General features: G+C 40.4%; 1 protein-coding gene across 2 annotated transcripts in view; it reads right to left on the reverse strand.

The window, feature by feature from the left end:
* cacna1fa (calcium channel, voltage-dependent, L type, alpha 1F subunit a) overlaps positions 1-22,797 on the reverse strand; it is a 42,403-nt gene that overhangs the window by 16,556 nt on the left and 3,050 nt on the right. For both annotated transcript variants that reach the window (XM_037536201.1, XM_037536200.1), the window contains exons 2-28: positions 20,961-21,165; positions 19,808-19,913; positions 13,131-13,270; positions 12,141-12,283; positions 11,751-11,903; positions 9,937-10,133; positions 9,469-9,572; positions 9,003-9,145; positions 8,793-8,858; positions 8,468-8,534; positions 7,739-7,765; positions 7,462-7,622; positions 7,035-7,260; positions 6,178-6,385; positions 5,597-5,717; positions 4,808-4,880; positions 4,478-4,541; positions 4,303-4,360; positions 3,982-4,078; positions 3,749-3,878; positions 3,145-3,204; positions 2,841-2,947; positions 1,624-1,711; positions 1,033-1,140; positions 895-947; positions 580-726; positions 72-273 (exon numbers count right to left, since the gene is read on the reverse strand). In XM_037536201.1, coding sequence (XP_037392098.1) covers positions 72-273; positions 580-726; positions 895-947; positions 1,033-1,140; positions 1,624-1,711; positions 2,841-2,947; positions 3,145-3,204; positions 3,749-3,878; positions 3,982-4,078; positions 4,303-4,360; positions 4,478-4,541; positions 4,808-4,880; positions 5,597-5,717; positions 6,178-6,385; positions 7,035-7,260; positions 7,462-7,622; positions 7,739-7,765; positions 8,468-8,534; positions 8,793-8,858; positions 9,003-9,145; positions 9,469-9,572; positions 9,937-10,133; positions 11,751-11,903; positions 12,141-12,283; positions 13,131-13,270; positions 19,808-19,913; positions 20,961-21,165 — 3,254 coding nt within the window. The remainder of the gene's footprint in view (positions 1-71; positions 274-579; positions 727-894; positions 948-1,032; positions 1,141-1,623; positions 1,712-2,840; positions 2,948-3,144; positions 3,205-3,748; positions 3,879-3,981; positions 4,079-4,302; positions 4,361-4,477; positions 4,542-4,807; positions 4,881-5,596; positions 5,718-6,177; positions 6,386-7,034; positions 7,261-7,461; positions 7,623-7,738; positions 7,766-8,467; positions 8,535-8,792; positions 8,859-9,002; positions 9,146-9,468; positions 9,573-9,936; positions 10,134-11,750; positions 11,904-12,140; positions 12,284-13,130; positions 13,271-19,807; positions 19,914-20,960; positions 21,166-22,797) is intronic.

The raw sequence follows: 22,797 nt of genomic DNA on the forward strand, positions 1-22,797 counted from the left end.
TCATAATTATGATAAATAAACATTATGTGACTTATCAAATCAAGTCTCAGCTTAAACTGATTAATACGGACTTGATTTTTGTTCAACTCGCAGTTTTTGAACTCGGCCTCTCCCTGTTCGCGGAATGTGATGATGACGAAGCCCACGAAGATGTTCATCATAAAGAAGGCAATGATGATGATGTAGATGATGAAGAAGATGGAGATCTCTACACGGTAGTTGTAGATGGGACCTCTATTCTCAGCATTGGCATCAATAGCTTTATACAGAAGCCTGAAGGTGAGAACATTTGCACCAAAATAGTTAGAATACAATTACATATGGAATACAAATACAAAAGGGTGCAAATCTGATTCAATTACTATTCCTTAGTAAACAAGTCAGTCATTCAGAAATCTCAAACTGTACCAGGTTTAAATTATTTAATAATAATAAGACAGAAAATAAAAATAATAGTTTCATGTACAATCTCAGACGTTTTTGAATGATCTGCAGTTGATGCAGTTAAATTGTACCCTTCAGATCAGTGTGCCTACAATAATAGTGTATATGGTAATAATGGATGGTCTAAGAACTCACTGGGGCCAGCCTTCAAATGTCGAGACAGTGAAGAGTGCTAGCATCCCCATCAGCACGTTGTCAAAGTTGAAGTCACTGTTCACCCAAAATCTCTCCTTTACCATGGGGTGATTCATATCCCCATCCTTATACACTACAAACGTGCCCCTGCACAAAACATACACAATTATTAGTGAGCAGCATGTTAAGGTATTACATTGAAATATATGAGACAAATAGGACTAAAGGTTTTCACTTCCAATGATTTTCATTTAGTCTATAACAGATTTAGTTGTGTTTTATGTTTTGAAGTGACCAGCATGAACTGACACATACTTGCACTCTTCTGGTGTGTGTTTGGCCTCGTCTGTGCACCGATAGAAACGACCCTGCAATAGCAAATAGCAGCCATATTAGACCTGCAGTGTTCTGCAGGCTTTGTGAATATGTACTGAAGTAAGATATTCACATTACCTTGAAGAGCTGCACGCCGATACAGGCGAACATGAACTGAAGGAGAGTGGTGACAATAAGGATGTTGCCGATGGTGCGGATAGCCACAAACACGCACTGGATCACGCTCTGGGAAGAGAAACATGAACTCAGAACTCGAACTGAGATGCATTGACCTTGAAGCCAAATGTTAGATACATGTAAAGTAATACTTTAGTAACAAACCAAATTTACAGAATTTTCCAATGATCCAAATATAGCTGATCAGCCAAGACATGTTTGCTGTCTGGAGTTTAATTCTTTAGTATTGGACTGGAGCTATGAGGCCAACAACAAGAATGTACAGAAGTACAGAAAAAGCCAAATGAGCTGTTGTCCAATTTTATAGATAACAATATGTATACAGGGTCAGAAACTACATAAGCAAGTCTATTTATGATTACTTAATGACTCGACATGGTTTGAGGCAGGCGTGTGATGCCTAACTTTAAGTTCATAGCCCACCAATCAAGCATTCAGCCTGCGCAACACTTACTGGCAGGGTATAAACTTCCATTACTTTGTAAATACATTAGATAAAGTTAGATATATTTCAGTAAGTTGCAACTCTACCTTTAGTCCTTTGGCACGGTTGATGGCTCGGAGAGGCCTGAGCACTCGCAGCACTCTCAAAATCTTCACCACGGAGATAGCACTCGAACTAGAGAAAAGTAGCAAACAGTCATCAGAGCAAAGAATACAGGAGGTGATAAAGGATGAGGAGGAAGGAAAGACAGATACATGGACTGATGGAAGGATGAATGAGTGGATGGATGAATGGATAGGTAAATGGATGGATGGGTGGATGGATGGATCAACGGATTAATAGATGGGAGGATGAATGAGTGGAGGGATGAATAAATAGGTAAATAGATGCATAGATGGATGGATGGATGAAGGGGTGGCTAGACATTTAGATGGAGGGATAGATAGATAGATGTGGGGTGGATGTATTGATAGATGATGAATGAAGTGGAAAAATGAATGTATGGATGAATGTTGAATGGATGGATAGATGATGAAAGGATGGATGCACACACTGATGCTGAATGGACGGACAGTTTGGATATATCAATGCTGAATGGATGGATATTTGGATCCATTGATGCTGAATGGATCAACAGCTGTAGTGCTGTAGTGAAGCATAATGGATGCATTATTGGATATACTGATGCTGAATGGATGGATATTTGGCTAAAGTGATGTTAAATGGATGAACAGTTGGATATACTGATGCCAAATGGATGGATATTAGGATATAGTGATGATAAATGGATGGATATTTGGATAAAGTGATGCTAAATGGATGGCTAGTTGGAAATACTGATGTTGAATGGATAGACAGTTGAAGATACTGACGCTGAATGAATTGATAGTTGGATATAATGATATTAAATGGATGGATATTTGGATACAGTGATGCTGAATGGATCAATAGTTGGATATAGTGAAGCTTAATAGATGGATTATTGGATATACTGAAGCTAAATGGATGGATAGTTAGATATACTGATGCTAAATGGATGGATATTTGGATATACTGACAATGAATGGATGGATATTTGCATATACTGATGCTAAATAGATGAATAGTTGGATTTACTGATGCTGAAAGGATGGATGGTTGGATATGCTGAAGCCAAATGGATGGAGAGTTGGATATACTGACACTGAATGAATGAATATTTGGATATGCAGATTCTGAATGGATGGATAGTTGAATAAAGTGATCCTGAATGTATAGATGACTGGATACACTAACAGTGCATGGATGAACATGTAGCACTTACTGCAGGAAGAAAGATATCAGGGACACACTGACGACCAGTAGATCTAATAGATTGAAGGCATTTCGGCAGAAAGAGCCAGGATGAAGGAAAGCTCCATATACCGTCATCTGCAATCATACAGACAAACACACAAAAAACAGTTCATACATTAATATTGTGTATATAATATTTATTGTGTATTTAATATTTTCAAAACTCTAAAAATTCCTAAAAATCTTAAGACAGATTTACTCTTTTCAAAATATTATGTGCACTGTTGCTCAGACAACTCTAACGACATTGAGCGTTCAGTCAGAAGGTTTACCTTCAATATGATCTCAATGGTGAAGACAGTGGTGAAGACATAATCAGCATAGCCCAGCATCTAGACGCACATAGAATGACAGAAGGAGGAAGTCATTTTATTAACTTTTACTTTCAAGATTTCACAGTCTTTTAAGAGACAGTACAGTGAAAAATGTATTTAGACCAAATTCATTTAAATTCATTCATGGCAGGGAAGTACATGCAGGGTGTTTAAAAGCAAGGAAGTCCACAAAGAAAACCTTTTTTCTAGATTTACCACTATTTTTCTATAATCAACATTACATATAACAATTCAAAAGACACTGCAAGCTCATTGGTGAAGTTAGATATTAAATAAAATTTCACTATTTGCTATTATTCATATCAGATTTCATGACCTCTGGTTCCTATGACCACCACTACAATGAAAATATGTTTCAAATTACATCAATAAGTTTTTAAAACAATGTAGCATTTAACATTTAAACACTGACTGTTTACATGTCACTGACTGAATTACGCAGAGATTTTGAAATGATGGAACATCCTGGAGGAGTTCAGCTATAAGACTATCAGCTCTTCAAAACATGATCCTTGTCCTGTACAAGCTCTCGCTGACTTACGACATTGCGGACAGAATGAGTTTTGATGGGGTCTTCTGCAGCCAGAGAGAAACTACTAAGGATGATGAAGATGAGGATGAAGTTGGTGAAGTAAGGATGATAAATGAGGTTGTGACAGGCCACTCGGAGGCTGGACACACATGAAATCAAGGGAATGGTCAAATTCAAGGTCAGCCATAGCGAACTAATTCATAGTTATGTTCATATTCATATGTTAAGATTTGATCACTTACCAGTTTTTCTTCCCAAGGATGAAAAAGGAGCTGCCATCAGGAATGGGGACGATTTTCTCTTTAGGTTGAAAGCTTTCCACTTTCATTGGAACGCTACCTTAAAAGTGAAAAGGGAAAATAAGAGTGTTTGCCATAGGAATTCTAATGAACTGTCAGCTTCAGATGTTCGTCACTGACAATTACATTTCAGACTATTTTAGTCCTGGGGCCAGCACTAAGACTATAGCATCTCTTTTAGTACACAAGAAACATCAACTTTATGCTGTTCTATACTGAAGCACCAAACGTCAACTGTCATTTACATCTACACCTAGAGTTTACCCTCTAGACCCTCAATCGCTCTCAACTCTTCATTCTCCTCCCAGTCATCCGCCTCATTCTGGAGAGAAGGAAAAAGAGGAGCAAAGAGGAGAAAACGAAACAGAAAACACAAAATAAGACCATCTGCAGCTGATAGCAGACATGGCAGTAGAAACACAAGAATAGAAGATCTTACTCCAGCTTCATCTTCCTCTCTGTCTTCATCGTCCTCCCACTCCTCCTCTTCTGGCTTCACCTCCCTTTAGAACAGATCCATTTAATTCTGAAACTGTCTTTTTGTCACTCAACTGCTAAACCTATTTATAATGAACAAGTAATAATTTTTTTATGAATAAATAATTAATTAAATAATTAAATGATGATGCTGAATAAAGTTGTGTAAAAACTTCAAAATACTGAAGAAAACTAAGAATGTCTTTATGTGGTGCAAAGAGTACAGTAGTTTTGTCACAGACTATGCATTATTTAGATTTTTTTATAGATTATTATGTGGGAAGGCGTTTACTGTTTTTTCTTTTTGCTGCCACTTCCAGCCAAGTTGTCCACTGCGATAGCCAAAAAGACATTCAGCAGGATGTCTGGCAAAAGTGCAATTAAAGGGCATGACTTAAAAATCAGTTGTCAGTTTTGTCGATTTAAATATTAAGTTGCATTAATATTCCCACAATGACTAGTACTAATTTCTGCTCTAACTGAATCCTGTATAAACATATAACAATTAAAAATCCATCCACTCATCCATCCATTTTCTAAGCCGCTTCTCCGTCAGGCGGAAGGCAGGATACACCCTGGACAGGTTGCCAGTCCATCGCAGGGCAGACAGACAGACACAGACAGTCACTCACACACTCACACCTAGGGCCAATTTAGCACGTCCAATTGGCCTGACTGCATGTCTTAGGACTGTGGGAGGAAACCGGAGAACCCGGAGGAAACCCACGCAGACACAGGGAGAACATGCAGACTCCACACAGAGAGGACCCTGGTCACCTGGCTGGGGAATCGAACCCAGGCCCTCCTCGCTGTGAGCGAGTGAATATAAAAATGAAAGATTTTAACCTTATTATATTTAAATGAGATGTTATTTTCTTCTCTGTTGCCTCATCTTAAACATTAAGTATGACAATCATGTCAGTTAGTGGGTTACAAACTAACACTAGCAATTATTGCTATTTTGGAGCATTTCACTGCATCTTCCTTTAGCTGCACTGAATTTGAACAGGCTAATCTTAACCTACTGTACTAGACTCAGGAGCTGACTATTTACCCACTCCAACATCTCTCAAAAGGATACAGTTACCACATACGAAGAGAATTACAAAGTAGATGCAAACGATCATGTTGGGAAAAATGGGCCCACCGTATGCCATGATTCCGTCATACATCACTGAGTTCCAGTCCTCTCCAGTCAGAATCTACGGCAAGAAATTCACAGCCGTCACTTTAAATCTAAAACTGTACAGACTGTAACATTTTAACTGATGCGTTCAATTTATGTTTTAATTGAAACAGAAAAAAAGAAAAAGTTGTCTTGTTTTGCACAGACAACAATCATTTCCATCAACCCTGTTGACACAGGATGTAAATCAAATATAAACGCAATTCATTATGTAACTACCTCTGTAATTTATGTCATGATTGTATAATTTAAATTGGAATCATTCTGAACTGTAAACTGAATGCACAGAAAAGACAGTAACAACTCGACCCCAGGGTTATGAAATTCATAATCATAATTATGTCCATGGCTATTACATTTATATGGAATTCACAATGCAGAGACGTTGTGGTGATTGGATGAGATTAAAACAGCAAGCAAGTTCTAAAGACAACTTCTAGGGACATTTGTGATAGCCTGGCAACAGAGCTGGTTACCTGGAAGCAGGTGAGCAGGGCAGAGGGAAAGGTGTCGAAGGTGCTCCTCTTCATCTGAGTCTCGTCGAAGTTGAACTTGCCTCCGAACAGCTGCATGCCCAGCAAAGCAAAGATGATGAGGAAGAGGAAGAGCAGCAGTAGCAGAGAGCAGATGGCCTTCATTGAGTTCAGCAGAGAAGTGACCAGATCTGACAGAGCGGCCCAGTGACTATGAGAGAGGGACAGAGAGAGAGGGCGCGTGATGCTAGTCAGCGCAGGTGTCCGTTGGCTGATGTAACAGAAGTGGAGGTTGGTGCTTTCCTCTGAGTGCATTAGGGCGCCCAATGATGTTGTGAAAGCGACAGTTTGAAAAGATGTGGTGGGGCTGCACAGGTCTCAGAGGAAGCCTGTGCTAGCCTATGCCCTCCTAGCACTGGTGGTGTGGTGTGATTGAGGGAGTCCTAACTAGTGAATGGAACTAGATATGATTAAATATGATAAAAAAAAAAATATTGCATATCAGCATGTGCCCAGAATTCCCATACCTCCCCTAAAACTTAATATATAAAACAGCATTAGAAGCCATCTGTAAATGTGAATTTTGTCAGTATAGAAAATACAATGTCAGACTGTGTCAAAAGTAAAGAAGCAAACTTCAGACACTAAATGAGTCTTGGCTGATGGCTTGCCTTTACAGCAAAGCAAAACGCTGTTGAAATTGGATTTCTCATTGAACTATGGCTTTAAATCAAATCAAATGCAAATGAGCTGTTTTTAATTGCATGACTATAAAATATTCTCCATTGGCAGGAAACCCAGCCAAAGAACAATAAATCGATTGTGATCATATTATGCTAAAGAAAAGATCCCCGTCTTACCGGGTGACTTTGAAGATTCGGAGCAGGCGGACGCAGCGCAGCACAGAGATGCCAATGGGTGGGATCACATCCATCTCCACCAGCACTGTCTCTAGAATTCCACCACAGACCACGAAGCAGTCAAAGCGATTAAACAGAGCTGTGAAGTAGATCTGGAAGCCAAAGCTGTACAACTTCATCAGCATCTCCATGGTAAACAATGCCAGCAGGATCTTATTAGCACGTTCTGAGGAAAACAGAACAGATTTCGAAATCTTTAAAAAGTAAATTTGGCTTTTTTTATACATAACACTACCATGGAACTCCAAACAGAAGCTCCACGTTTACTGTTTGGTCTGTGTGTGTGTGTGTGTGTGTGTGTGTGTGTGTGTGTGTGTGTGTGTATGTGTGTGTGTGTAAACATGTCGGTTAATGAATCATCACAAACCCTGTATATCAGTGAGCCACTGTGGCTGGCCGTAATGCTCTGATGCACTCGCTGCTGTGTTGAGAAACACCAGCAGCAGCACCAGCCAGTAGAAATTGCTGGACTTCACCGCCACCCGACAGTTTTTCCTAAAGACCAGGTTCAAATGGTACAGCTGCTCACTGAACAACGAGAAAAAAAAACAGTCAGTAAAAACAGAAGGTGGGAAATGATGATGTCACACAACCAAAATTGTGTCATTCACAAACTGAAGTGTGAGTATAGACGTTTGACTTACCAGAAACTTATAGCCATCAACTTTGCCCTAAAATAAAAGAATAAGATAAGACTCAGTCAACCTTCAGGTCTATTATAGCATAGCTACAGCAAAAAACATTCCCAAACAACAACAACAACAACAAATAACCTACATATCGTCACTGTCAGTACAAACCCTCCATCTCTGTTTTTTACATAATCTAAAAATAGCAGCTGTCATTTACATTGTGTGAAGATTAAATGGACCAATAGAAATGGCACAAAAATATTATTTTAATTAAATTAAACAACATTGTAACTTTTAATTTTCATCCTTCTCCTTAAAAGGATATCCAAGATTTTGGAAATGCATGGTTCTGTTTTGACAGCAAATTTGAAATCACTTGTCATATTATTATTATTTAAATCTGGCCAGCTTGTAAAGGATAAACATATTTAGAATATATGTTTCACAATAATTCAAATACTTGGGAAAACAGGAGGTTATTTAATGCATATCTTGAATTAACAGCTTTTCTCAGTAATTTTAGAATCATATATAGCTCTGTTCATCATTCTGGACACATCACAAATTTTTTTGCATTCTAAAATCTGTTTGATATGAGCAAAGTTGTACAAGACCAGCATATTAGAATCATTTTATTCATGTAGCTAAATTTGCTTTATATTAATTAAACACATTTTAAGCTTCTGAACATTGATTTAAAACTTTTAATAAAACATAAAATAACAAGTGATTGTATGTTACTGTATAGAAGCGCAGCAGCCATTGTCATCATCCAGGAAAGCCTCAAACTCTGAGTCTGAATCCGATTCTGTGAAAAGATTGTATCCAACATCCACATTCAAACGATTTTGTTTATCCAAAAGTCAAACAGAAACTTACTGATGATGAATGAATGATGAAATATTATGTCAACATATCAAAATAATGATATATATATATATATATATATATATATGGATAGATAGATAGATATTTATATAACATAGCACTAAATGTTGGTAGATCTGCCCCACAGAATCATTTTCTATATATTACTAAAGTTGAAAATGAAGAGCTTTCACCGTACCTCCATCTTCATTGTGTTTATACCAGCCATATTTCTTCATCATCTTTTTTTTTGCCACCACAGCACCTTTAAATGAATTTGTAGTTGAAGTGAAGTGAGACCATAAATATTTAACACAGTTTCAGTTGGGTGTGTAATGATTTAGGCTTGTAGTTTACACAGTGTAGGTAAAGTGGTAACAAGTAAGCATGTATGTGTGTGGTGGCTCACGTTTATTGCCATCTTCATCCATGTCCTCAGCCTCAATGAGCCAGTCCATGTAGCCCACCATGTCTTCCTCCATCTGCTGCTTCTCCTGAGCCTTCTGCAGCTCTCCACGACACACAGCCTTCTCTCTTTCCTTAGAGAATTCACTGAACACAAAAACGCAAGGATATAATTCAAAGCACACCCCTCAATTCAGTCCAATCTGACTGTTCAATCGATTGAAAAATTCTTTCTTTCTACATCCTTCAAATGTTTATCTCAGACAATCTGATAGCATCTGTAGTGCCCGTTATATTTCAGTTCAGCGTGCAAAGGAAAATTCAGAAGCACACATTTGAAACGTGCAGTTTTTCCTTTGCTTGATGAAGAAGGGAATGTTTAGAGACAACTGTGATTGGCTGAGAGGCATTTGAATCATAGTTTTGCAAAATGGTCAGATGGAGATATCATGTCTATGGAAGCTTCTCACCCGCTCAACACACCCAATACAAGGTTCAGGACAAAGAAGGAGCCAAAGATGACCAGAGACACAAAATAAATCCAGGGCAGCTCAAAACCAATTGCATCGTTCATCTGGAGGGAGAAAAACAGAAAGAAAGAGAGCAAACAGCAGATTAAATACAAATATACCCCAAATTTAACTGACCAAAAATATTGCAGCAATCCAGGTTGCTATACTATAAAGTGTTAGAAACCATGTTACCAACTCTATCTGAATTTAACTGTCTGTGTTTTGCACCAAGTGACCAAAACTCACTGGCTACATTTGGGTAAATGTTAAAAATTTCATTTTACCAAATTATCCCTTTAAATGAAAACATTGGCATTTTTAGTAGGGTACTGCAGTGCCTTCATTTGATACAAGAATTGACCAAGGATCTGCCACAGTGCTGCACTGACCAAGAGAGGAGAGAAAGAGTAAACAGAGGTTCTGTACCCAATACAAAACGTCAGTCCACCCCTCCATAGTGATGCACTGGAAGACAGTAAGCATGGCGAAGAAGATGTTGTCGAAGTTGGTGATGCCGCCGTTAGGGCCCTCCCAGCCTCCTCTGCACTCAGTATTGTTTCCCACACAGAAACGACCATTACCCGCAAATGCACACGGTGTGGGGTCATCATCAACATACAGCTCTTCAGGACACATGAAAGAAAACAACACGTTCTTCAAAAAGGTGCTTAAGCCCTCTTTCTAGACATTTTTAAAGACTTTCAATAATAAATGTTTTGACCAGCTTATTTGTTTGTTATTTATTCATTTATTTATTTATTTTCTTTTTTTGGGGTTTGCTGACCATGTATATTGTAGTTGTTCACTGTATGTGTGTTTTTGAAAATCAATGAAACAGAGTCCTGCTACTCTAGCAGTTACAGAAGAAAAAGTACACGTTTGCCTTCAAAGTGCTTTTAGGTTATTTAGACTATATTTCCAAAAGTATTCGATCGTCTGCCTTCACATGCATATGAACTTGAGTGACATCACATTCTTAATTCATAGGGTTTAATATGATGTCGGCCCACCCTGACCCTTGACCGTTCTTCCAGAAGCGCATTTTTGAGGTCAGACACTGATGTTGGACGAGAAGGCCTGGCTCACAGACTCTGCTCTAATTCATCCCAAAGGTGTTCTGTCGGGTTGAGGTCAGGACTCTGTGCAGGCCAGTCAAGTTCTTCTCATCCATGTCTTTATGGACCTGCTTTTCGCACTGGTGCACAGTCATGTTGGAACAGGAAGGGGCCGTCCCCAAACTGTTCCCACAAAGTTGGGAGCATGAAATTGTCCAAAATCTCTTGGTCTGCTGAAGCGTTAAGAGTTCCTTACACTGGAACTAAGGAGCCGAGCCCAACTCCTGATAAACAACCCTACACCATAACCTCCCCTCCACCAAACTTTACACTTGGCACAATGCAGTCAGACAAGTACCATTCTGGCAACTGCCAAACCCAGACTCATCCATCGGATTGCCAGATGGAGAAGTGTGATTCGTCACTCCAGAGAACACGTCTCCACTGCTCTAGAATTCACTGAGCTCCTGAGACTGACCCATTCTTTCACTAATGTCTGTAGAAGCAGTCTGCATGCCTAGGTGCCTGGTTTTATACACCTGTGGCCATAGAAGCGATTGGAACATCTGAATTCAGTGATTTGCATGGGTAAGTGTATATGAACTAATATATGTATTTACATATATATTTGTATTCATTCTATGGGATTCATACTCTCTAATCAGCCAATCAGTCGGGTTAACCCTGTCACAATTAATTAGGTGTCCAATAGGGATGTTCTGTTCCACTTATTTGGGTCCCCAATACTCATAATTAACAGTAATCCACCCAATTTAGGCAAGAGATGCTGTCCATCAATGCTACAGCAAAATCATTTTTAGTATGTGTACAATTTGGAATCTACATTTGTTCATTTGCCTCTTTTGCAAAATAATTATTTTATGCTGTGTTTCATATTTATGTAGCCTCTTTCTGAACTTGATGAAAAGTTATTGATGTTATTGTTGTGTTTTGTAGAAACAATATTTTGTTTTTCTTTTTTTTTGTCTTTTGACATTGACATCAGATTGAACATCAAATACAAATAATTTGATTAAATTTAATTTAAATTGTATTGTTTTTATATGTTCTTTGTTTACTGCATTGTCATTTAAACCACTCAGTACTGTTTGTATTTAAAGTGCTTTATTAAGTAAGACTATTGTTATTTATATTATTGTGTGTGTGTGTGTGTGTGTGTGTTACCTGTCCCAACGTAGAAGCAGGTTTTGTGCATCCTGCCAATGAACAGCTCCAGGCCGATGATGGCGTAAATGATGATGACAAACATGACCAACAGACCGATGTGCAGCAGAGGAACCATCGCCTTCATAATAGAGTTCAACACAATCTGTAGACCTACATGCGCAAAGATACACATACAGTCACAATAATAAACCCTCAAAAGTGCCATGACACACTTAACACCCAGGCCTGCATAACAAAGACTTTGATTGGGGCAATTCCAACACCATGCCCCATTTGATTCATATGATAATAATGAATTTGATACGAATGTTAAACCTAGGATCCTGCCCTATCTAGGGACACCTGGATGCTCCTTGTAGTGCTAATACACACCACACACACACTTACTGGGCACGCCGGAGACGAGGCGGAGGGGTCGTAATACTCTGAAGGCTCGGAGGGCTTTTACGTCCAGACCTCCAGGTTTACCTGCTGCATGATGAGCATCACCAGGTTTGTGTTCCCCCATCTCTGCTACCACACTGAACAACCTGCATACACAAACATACACCCAGCACAAACCCTTCACACACTGCGGATGTGGGCAATGTGATGATATTGTCTTGATAAGCTGCACAATATGCTTTTCTGAGTATAGATATCATAGATATTGTAAGTGCTGCTAACATGAAAAACTGTAAAATAAAGATTAAGGTACACTGTGACAAGTAACTGACCGGATATCAGCCCATTTTGCCATGTTATTTTTTTAGTATTTTCACTGATTATTTAATTTTTCCTCGTCTTCTTGAGTTAAATTGTATGTCTATAAGTATTCAGTTTAAAAATGACTGTACTCGTTGTTTTCCTTGGCCTTTTTAAGATGTGGAGCACCTCAGGTGCTTGGCTTGTGATCGAGTGAATTAAGGAGTAACTAAGTGACTAAGTGGGTGAGTGAGTGATCGTGCAACTGAGTAAATGACTCACTCAGCCACCCATTCACTCACTCATTTAGTCACTTACTTAGCCATTCAGTCAAGCAGTCAGTCAGTCACTCCTTGACTCAGGCACTCACTGGCGTTTATCAGGCTAAAGACAGCATCTACTGAGGTTCACCGGGAACAGTGACACGGGTGTTCATTAAATGTGAGATTACTGTTCTACTGGAACATTCTGTCTGTTGCAATTTGCTTGTAAACCTCAGAAAAATAAGATATTATAATACATATCATAGTATATTGTGAAAATGCCTAATGGGGTTGTATTTTTGCTCTTTCAGCCTCCTTTACCATATAGCACTATTCAGATTAGTTTTACTGAGGAGATGGGGTCTTCGAATGGTGCTGTTCGAATGCACCCCATGATTCATCCCTGTAGAATCGAGGGCATCACACAAACCCGACAATGACGATGACGAAATCCAGTAAGTTCCAACCGCTGCGGATGTAGGCACTAGGGTGCATGACCAGACCGTAGGCCAGGATCTTTGTGAAGGTCTCAATAGTGAAAATCACCAGAAAGATGTATTCCACTTGTTCCTAAGAAGAGACGTACAGGGAAAAAAGGTCGACATAAGCATGTGTCCACTACCATTATGAACAATTCTACCCTCTAAAGATGGTTCTTCAGGGGCTGTTTAGTAAAGAAAATGGTTCTAAATAGAACCATGAACACTTATAGAACCCTTTGCCTAATTAATGGCTTCTTTGCAGTGTGAAAGAGTTCTTTAGATTGATGAAGAATGTGCTGTAGATGGTTCTGTGCATAACATTCTTGAAAATCTACATGGCATCAAAAAGGATTCTTCTATTGCTATGAAGTCAAGTTTGTAACAATAGAAGAACTCTTGTTGGTGCTATATAGAACCCTATTTAAAAAAAGGTTCTATATAGAACAATCTATGGCACATTAATGCACATTTTCCAATCGATCTGAAGAACACTTTCATGAGGCAAAGAGCCCTTTAATCATGCAAAGTGCTCTTGGTGCGCTCGTGGTTCTATATAGAACCATTTTCTTTACTAAAGAACCCTTGAAGAACTATCTTTTTTACAAGCGTAGGTCATCATTGTTAAATAGACATGCTTATGTGATTGTGTGTAGTGCTTTTCTCCTAGTCTTGATCATCTAAATAACCGACTGTAGAAACTAAAGACACAAACTTTGGACACTGAACTTGTCTTGGCTTGTTTTGAGGAAGAGAACTGAGGAATTTAGCCACACATTACCATACAGATGTAACGGTTAATTGATGGTTTAGACACATTAAATTGATAATATATTTTAGGACAACAGTTTTAATATCATATATCGTTAGGCTCCTGCCCGGAACAGGGTTACCGGAGCCCCACCCTGGAGCCAGGCCTGGGGGAGGGGCTCGCCAGCGAGCGTCTGGTGGCTGGGCATTTACTCATGGTGCCCAGCCGGGCCCAGCCCGAAGGAGTTACATGAGTACCCCCTCCCATCGACCCACCACCAATGGGAGGGGCAGTAGTAGGGGTTTGGTGCGTTGTGGATCGGGCAGTGGCTGAAGGTGTGGGCCTTGGCGTTCTGATCCTCGGTTGCTGAAACTGGCTTTTGGAACTTGGAACGTTACCTCACTGGCGGGGAAGGAGCCTGAGTTGGTGCGCGAGGTTGAGAGATACAGGCTAGATATAGTCGGGCTCACCTCAACACACAGCTTGGGCTCTGGGTCCAATCTCCTTGAGAGGGGCTGGACTTTATTCTTTTCTGGAGTTGCCCATGGTGAGAGGCGGCGGGCAGGTGTGGGCTTTCTCATAGCCCCTCGACTCGGTGCCTGTATGTTGGGGTTTTCTCCGGTGGATGAGAGGGTAGCTTCCCTACGCCTTCGGGTTGGGGAACGGGTCCTGACTGTTGTCTGTGCTTATGCACCGAACAGCAGTTCAGAGTACCCAGCCTTCTTAGAGTCCTTGGGAAGGGTGCTTGAAAGTGCTCCTCCTGGAGACTCTATTGTCCTACTGGGGGACTTCAACGCTCACGTGGGCAATGACAGTGAGACCTGGAGGGGTGTGATTGGGAGGAATGGCCTCTCTGATCTGAACCCGAGTGGTGTTCAGTTTTTGGACTTCTGCGCAAACCACAGTTTGTCCATCATGAACACCATGTTTGAACACAAGGATGTCCATAAGTGCACATGGCACCAGGACACCCTAGGCCGCAGTTCAATGATTGACTTTGTAGTCGTGTCATCAGACTTGCGGCCATGTGTTTTGGACACTCGGGTAAAGAGAGGAGCTGAGCTGTCAACTGATCACCACCTGGTGGTGAGTTGGATCAGGTGGTGGGGGAAGATGCCGGTCAGACCAGGCAAGCCCAAACGCATAGTGAGGGTTTGCTGGGAACGTCTAGCAGAAGAACCTGTCCGATTGATCTTCAACTCACACCTCCGTCAGAACTTTGACCAGATATCGGGGGAGGTGGGGGACATTGACTCAGAATGGGCCATGTTCCGTTCCTCCATTGCTGAAGTGGCTGACTGTAGCTGTGGCCGTAAGGTAGTTGGTGCCTGTCGGGGCGGTAATCCTCGAACCCAGTGGTGGACACCCCAGGTGAGAGATGCCGTCAAGCTGAAGAAGGAGTCCTACCGGGCATGGTTGGCCTGTGGGACACCAGAGGCAGCTGGCAGGTATCGACAGGCCAAGCGATCTGCGGCTTCAGTTGTTGCCAAGGCAAAAACCCGTGTATGGGAGGAGTTTGGTGAGGCCTTGGAAACTGACTTTAAGTCGGCTCCGAAAAGATTCTGGCAAACCGTCAGGCGACTCAGAAGGGGAAAGCAGTGTGCCACTAGCACTGTATATAGTGGAGATGGTGTGCTGCTGACTTCGACTGAAGACGTCATTGGGCGGTGGAAGGAATACTTTGAGGACCTTCTCAATCCCACCGACACGTTCTCCAGTGAGGAGGCTGAGTCTGGGGACATGGGAATAGGCTTGTCCATTACTGAGGCCGAAGTCGCTAAGGTAGTTAAGAAGCTCCTTGGTGGCAAGGCTCCAGGGGTGGATGAGATCCGCCCTGAGTTCCTCAAGGCTCTGGATGTTGTGGGGCTGTCTTGGCTTTTCAACATTGCGTGGACATCGGGGGCGGTGCCACTGGATTGGCAGACTGGGGTGGTGGTGCCTCTTTTTAAAAAAGGGGACCGGAGGGTGTGTTCCAACTACAGGGGAATCACACTCCTCAGCCTCCCTGGCAAGGTCTATGCATGGGTACTGGAGAAGAGAGTCCGGCTTATAGTCGAACCTCGGATCCAGGAGGAACAGTGCTGGTTCCGCCCTGGTCGTGGAACACTGGACCAACTCTTCACCCTCTCCAGGATTCTGGAGGGTTCATGGGAGTTTGCCCAACCAGTCCACATGTGTTTTGTGGATCTGGAGAAGGCATTCGACTGTGTTCCCCGGGGTATTCTGTGGGAGGTGCTTCGGGAGTACGGGGTACATGGCTCTTTGCTACGAGCCATTCAGGCCCTGTACAAACAAAGCTGGAGTTTGGTTCGCAAGTGGAGGAGGTCAAGTATCTCGGGGTCTTGTTCACGAGTGATGGTACAAGGGAGCGGGAGATTGACAGGCGGATTGGTGCTGGGTCAGCAGTGATGCGGGCTCTTTACCGGTCTGTTGTGGTAAAGAAAGAGCTGAGCCATAAGGCAAGGCTCTCGATTTACCGGTCGATCTACGTTCCCACCCTCACCTATGGTCATGACCTTTGGGTAATGACCGAAAGAATAAGATCGCGAATACAAGCGGCCGAAATGAGTTTCCTCCGCAGGGTGTCTGGACTCTCCCTTAGAGATAGGGTGAGAAGTTCAGTCATCCGGGAGGGACTCGGAGTAGAGCCGCTGCTTCTTCACGTCGAGAGGAGCCAGCTGAGGTGGTTCGGGCATCTGGTTAGGATGCCTCCTGGACGCCTCCCTCGGGAGGTGTCACAGGCGAGTCCACCTGGGAGGAGACCCCGGGGAAGACCCAGGACACGCTGGCACGACTATATCGCCCAGCTGGCCTGGGAGCGCCTCGGAATCCCCCTTGGAGAGCTGGTGGAAGTGGCTGGGGAAAGGGAGGTCTGGGCTTCATTGCTTAGGATGCTGCCCCCGCGACCCGAACCCCGGACTAGTGGAAGATGATGGATGGATGGATGGATGGATGGATATCGTTAGGCTATTATTTCTGGGGCTAAAGCACAAACCGCTAATGTTAGTGACAGACATCTCATATTTTACTGTAGGTGAATTAGATGTAGGGTGTAGGTGAGAGAAACGCTGACAGTTGTTCTCTTTATCTGACACTCACTCACACCCTCCCTCCCTCTCACCTGCTTCACCACACTGAGCTCATTAGCTTGTTGCCCTGTTGGCCCAGTCACTAAGGCGCTAGTGTTAAAGGCTGAAGGAGTAACTCATACTCTCATTATAATGTTAATGCACATCATCCTAAGGACATTGATAGACTGTCGGTTGGACATTATCAGCAATAAGTGTCCGACAGAGAATTACAATGCTTACGTCTCGCAGGTAAAGAAACAGCCCCAAGTCATTTCCTTAGAAAAAATAACAATGTTTTTCAGTTTTCCAGTCTGCACAAAATCACACAGGTTTCCATTAGCCCAAACATTACCATACAGCCGTAATGGTTTAGACGTTTTAAATTTGCATAAATTAGAATGAATGAGCATAGAATAAGTCAGCAAGCAACTCAAAAATAACGCTAATATGACCAGTGTCAGAGTCTTAATCATACATCCCCATTCTGATTTTACTTCCCTTGGTTTCTGGTCACAATTTTTACAGTATTACTAACACAAATCATATGTCAGGGCCGTCAATCAACAACTCTGGAAGGAACCTCAAAAGTCAAAGGGAGATATATATTTATGTATGTGCCTGACTTTTTGTGAACTCAAATATATTTGTAAATAAACACAACAAAACTAGCGCACAACTGATTTAAAGTCAGTGGCAAGTTTTACAGTTAACTGTAATGATATGCATGATAAAAATGAAAATGTGCTAATTTGCTACCTCTGCCAGACGGTCCCGGGGAAGTGAAATCAGGACGGGGAGGCTGTTGAGCACTGTGAACTGTCCATGCTCACTGGTTTTTACAACCAATGAAAGTTCCACTGAACTAAAACACATTTTACAATAGAAAACCTTATTCTCTGAGTGTCTCTCTGAGACACACCCTTGGCCGTATCCATTTCAGAACTGAAATCCAGTAAGTTGATCCTCCAATATGGACTAGAGTGATCTGTGCTGAAATACGTATCCCAAATGGAAATATTTTCACCTTTAAATAAACATATTTATTCCATTTTTCTGAGATCAGTTTACTGATGACTTTGACTCAATATAGAGGTGTTAAATAAAATGCAAGGCATAGGCAAAAAATACAAGAACCATTTTCTTTTCTCACTCTGAAAATACAAGGATATCAATACACTCAACACATGAGCTGAGGATTTACACAGTTTCTGCACCTAAGAGTGGCCTGTGCCGGGTGGGACAGATGGCGAACGTCTTGATCCTGTTTAGAGCACTTTCTCCCTGTAATGTCATTAGTGACATTAGACCTTCACCTTAGACTAACAAGGTTTCAAACATTAGTACATAAGTCCAGTGCACATCACAAATATTCAGTCTAATTCATTAGGATGTGTGCATTTATATATATATATCGCTGTTGTCGGAACAAAACCTCGTATCTCCATTTTTGGTGTTTTTCAGTTTTTTATATAATGTGAAAATGCCTGTTGTCCTTTACATTGTTTGTAAATTTCATGATGAATGGACCAAAAGAAATGGCCCAAAATGACTTGGAAAAATGTCTGGTTCCATTGACTTACATTAAAAGTAAAGTAGGTTTTTCTCCTTCTGCTGTAAGTTTACCATTTTGGTTTTGCATATATATATATATATATATATATATATATATATATATATAAGGTATATATATATATAAGGTAACTGTGAAGTATAAATAAATAAATATAAATATATGTATATATTTATATATTTATACTGCACAGTTACCTTATATTTTAGTAACTTATAAAAGTAGAAAAATATAGTAATGGTGACACTGTGTACATTATATTTGGACACTATATAAACCTTCTCTTCTTTGTAGAATGCTTCTAGTTCTGTGATATTCTTGGTCCGTCATGGATGCGTGGCAAGTTTAAAATCTACCCACAGGTTTTCACTGATGTTCAATCAGGTGACTGTGAGAGCCATTCCAAAAGCTTCAGCTTGCATTTCTCAAACTAGTTTATGGTGAATTTTGGTATGTATTGGATCACTGTTCTGCTGTCAAATACATTCTTTTAGCTTCAATTTCTTGACTGACTTTGTCACATTTGCTTATATCTAGTTGAATCCATCATCTAAATATCATGTAAATTACTTTATAATACTTATGTAACTGCCTTTTCACAACATGTAACCGCAGAAAATGTGATACTGAGAAATACTGTTTACTTATTTTTCCTTCAATAATCAACAAAATATATATTTTGACCAGCGGTGCACAAACTTTTGCATACAACTATGTACTACAGAGTTCAGTGAGAATGCTCCAAACACATGGTCAGTAATTTATGAATTTTATGCATATGTCTTAGCTATGTTGCAGTTTTAAGATAACAGCCGTGTTAGTGCACTGCAACTGTATTTGAAAGCCAAAATGTTGTAGCATATTTATGCATGATTTGTGCTAAATGGCAAGTTCTTACATTTGATGTATCACTTTTCGTTTAAGAATTTTAAATGCCAGTTTAGCCCATTAAAGAGCAAATGTTACTTATATTGCAACTGTGCAATTTTATATTGAAATGTGCTGGTGTGCTTCATGTGTTCATTTAGCCCACAAGGTGTGAGCTTTGGTTTTAAAAAAGGCTAATGAAGTAGAAATGAATCAGAACTTGTACATCTAATTCATCAGTGTATCATTATATTTTACCGCAGGGTTTTTTGGTAATATTTCAAATTTTATGTAATGTCTGTGCTGCTAAACAGGAGGTTTTGAAGGAGAGGTTAGCAACAAATATGGAGAGTAAAGGAGCATCATTACCAGATTGTGATTGGTGGCATTGGAATCATCTTCAGGAAACGGCTTCGATACACCGAGGGCAACACAGTTGGCAAAGATGGCTAACAAGATAAATATATCAAAGGGCTTAAGAGACGAGGTTAAGGGACACACAGTTACTGGCGCAGAAAAGGAAAGGATTCAAGTGGGTTCTGCATGTGAACAACCTGGAATAAGCTGACGTTTGGTGAATTTCGCCTGAATGCACTAAAAGATAGAATGCAAAAGCTGCTGGATACAAAGTACAGTAACAGGCAGAGGAACATCAGTTTGCTAGCATTGTCAAGTCTGCTCAGACCTAATTAGCTTACCAAGTCAACAGCTGTTGCCAACGTTCAAACAAACACACATGTGGTCTGCATACACCGCCTGTCAATAAAAAGGTTTGGGACTCTTTTCCAAATAAATTTTTTTAATAATTGTGACTTTTCATTTAAGTAAGAATAAAACTCCTGCAAAGGTTTCTTTGGTAGCATAAGAGTTGTTACTCTTGGTATATTTTGCATCACTTGGCTTTATAAACAAGTGTCTTCTTTGGTATTAAAAGGTTTTGCCTGAATGATAATTTGACAACTTTCTTCACAGACCAAAGGTAGTTCAAGCACCTGAAAGGATTGTGCTAATGGGCGCTTTAAGGGACGGATTACTGTTGGGCTAGTGGGCCCAGCGCCCAGGGGACTCTGACTGCAGGGGGTTCTGGGGGGGTCTCAGATCATGCAAAATTTAGATGAACAAATTGCCCATGAATACATAATGACTACATGACTGAAACAAAGGTCCTGCTGCCCATACCTTGCCACCACATTTACAATCATTAAAATCCCTCTAACACACAAGTAGTGTGCAGAAAATAATGCACATTCATTTGTTTATACAGGGGTCCCCACTTGACCATGACCTGTCACTGGTCACAACAAGAGGATAAAATATGTGTATATTTTACAAAAACTGTTACAAATGTTTATACATGATAAACAAACCGGATTAATTTTTACTATTTTGTTACAAGGTTATTTTGAATCAACAAATAAAATATGCTTATTTGTAATAAAAACATTTTGAAAAGCGAACTTTCAACACGCACTGCACACACACACACACACACACACACACACACACGCAGGGTGAAGGATATTTCCACTCCACTAGGGCGAGGGCGGCCATGCGGATGGGGTTGCTGAGGGTCAGGCAGCATAGCGCTCTGGGGGCCCGTAGTTTGGACTTGTTGGCCTGCATCTGCTTCTTAGCTCCTCCAGTCCTCCTGCGGCCCCCGCCCGAGCCCGTCGAGTTAAGGGTGTCGGACTTGTGGAGGTCACCCACAAGCCCCACAGCAGCTCCATCTGAGAGAAAGGCAAAGAGGCCATTTATGCTACTGTTTCAGACAGACTCAAACAATATAGAAGATGAGGATTAAAACAGCAACCAGGCAACCCGAAATCCAAATGGGTCTATTTTTACCTTATTAGTGTAATAAGTTATACTCATTCATCACTTTATATAAATATTCTTAATAGCTATACATAATATAGTTTAACATTTAAAAGTGCTGTTCCCAAAATTGAGATACTGAACATTTAAGAATGTCTAAAACCACAATTTACTGCCTTGTACGTCCCTATTCGAAAGTTATTATTATATATTACAGAGTAACAAAAAATATAATTATTCTTATCTTAAGTGATGTCAAATTTGAACAGTAAGGTATGTCTAATGTGGAGTAATATTAATAAGAAATATCTCATTTGTGCATTAAACACTATGAATATAAATTGGGTATTAACACCATTTTACTTGTGAATATTATTGCTGCCCAAAGGAGAAATAAAAAAGTTCTTATTTTTAAAGAAAGTTAATGTAAAAGATTTTGTGATTTTCAACAACCCTATTGGCCAATTCACCATGACATTTTTAAACAGCGTAAAGCACATCTGCAGATGAACACAAATGGAGACACGTGCTTTTTTTGGACAGCAATGATATGAAACACAGAGGACAATCTATCATGTCAAGCTGAATTTAAAATAGCCAAAACTGCACTGTTGTTATGCAGGAATAACCTGAAACCCATAACACAAGAAAGTTAAAAGGGCGCCTTGAACATGAATATGTATACAAGGCCAAATAGTAGAGACCTTATCTGAGTATCAATGACAAATGTATTATGCATGTTATTGATAAATAAGTGAAGCTTTAAAGGGGAACCTTTATTCAATGATGTGGTATTGGTTGTTTGTGCTAAATGGGCTCCTGTGCAGAGATACTCATTCAATAGGCATAACAGAGGTGGGCAGATCAATGTAATAGTATCAATAGTTCAACCTATTCACCCAATAGCTCAAAGAATGGAGGCTCAAAACTGTTTTCTTTTAGCAGTAACCTTAAAGAGGATGTTAATTATAGCTGTATAACACAGTATCAGTGAGGTTCTTGGTGGGCATTATGGGGAGGCAGGTGAGACATGATATTATTGGTTAATATTGTTTTTCCCTGCCCACTGATGCGCAGTGACGCGACACAACAGTAGGGAAGTTTAAGAGGTGAGCATTACATTTTGAGGGATATCATGACGTTCCATGATATTATGAAAGGTCCGTTTTCGATTTCAGGTTGATTTCAGTTTTGATTTGTGAATTTGGACGTTCTTTTGAAGACGTGGAAAAAGAACATTACAGATAACTGTGTAGGACAGGAACTTACCCATCTGCACTCTCCCTCCACTCCTCATACACACACTCCTTTGTTGTTTTTTGTAATGATAAGCCACTATAATCACTGTTACATCAAAACCCTGTAACTGTTTTTTACATCGTTTGAAAACACCAGGTGCCGTTTACATTGTGTGAACAGTTTATTACAAATGACCAGCAAAAAATGGTCCCAATTCAAAACCTTTAATGTTCTGCTTAACCACTGGGTACAGCACATTTTGAGTCACTATATATGCCACAAAGTGCCATCTCGAGTGTTTGGTA

The sequence above is a fragment of the Pygocentrus nattereri genome, chromosome 29 (assembly GCF_015220715.1).
Source record: "Pygocentrus nattereri isolate fPygNat1 chromosome 29, fPygNat1.pri, whole genome shotgun sequence".
In the NCBI taxonomy this organism is placed as follows: domain Eukaryota; kingdom Metazoa; phylum Chordata; class Actinopteri; order Characiformes; family Serrasalmidae; genus Pygocentrus; species Pygocentrus nattereri.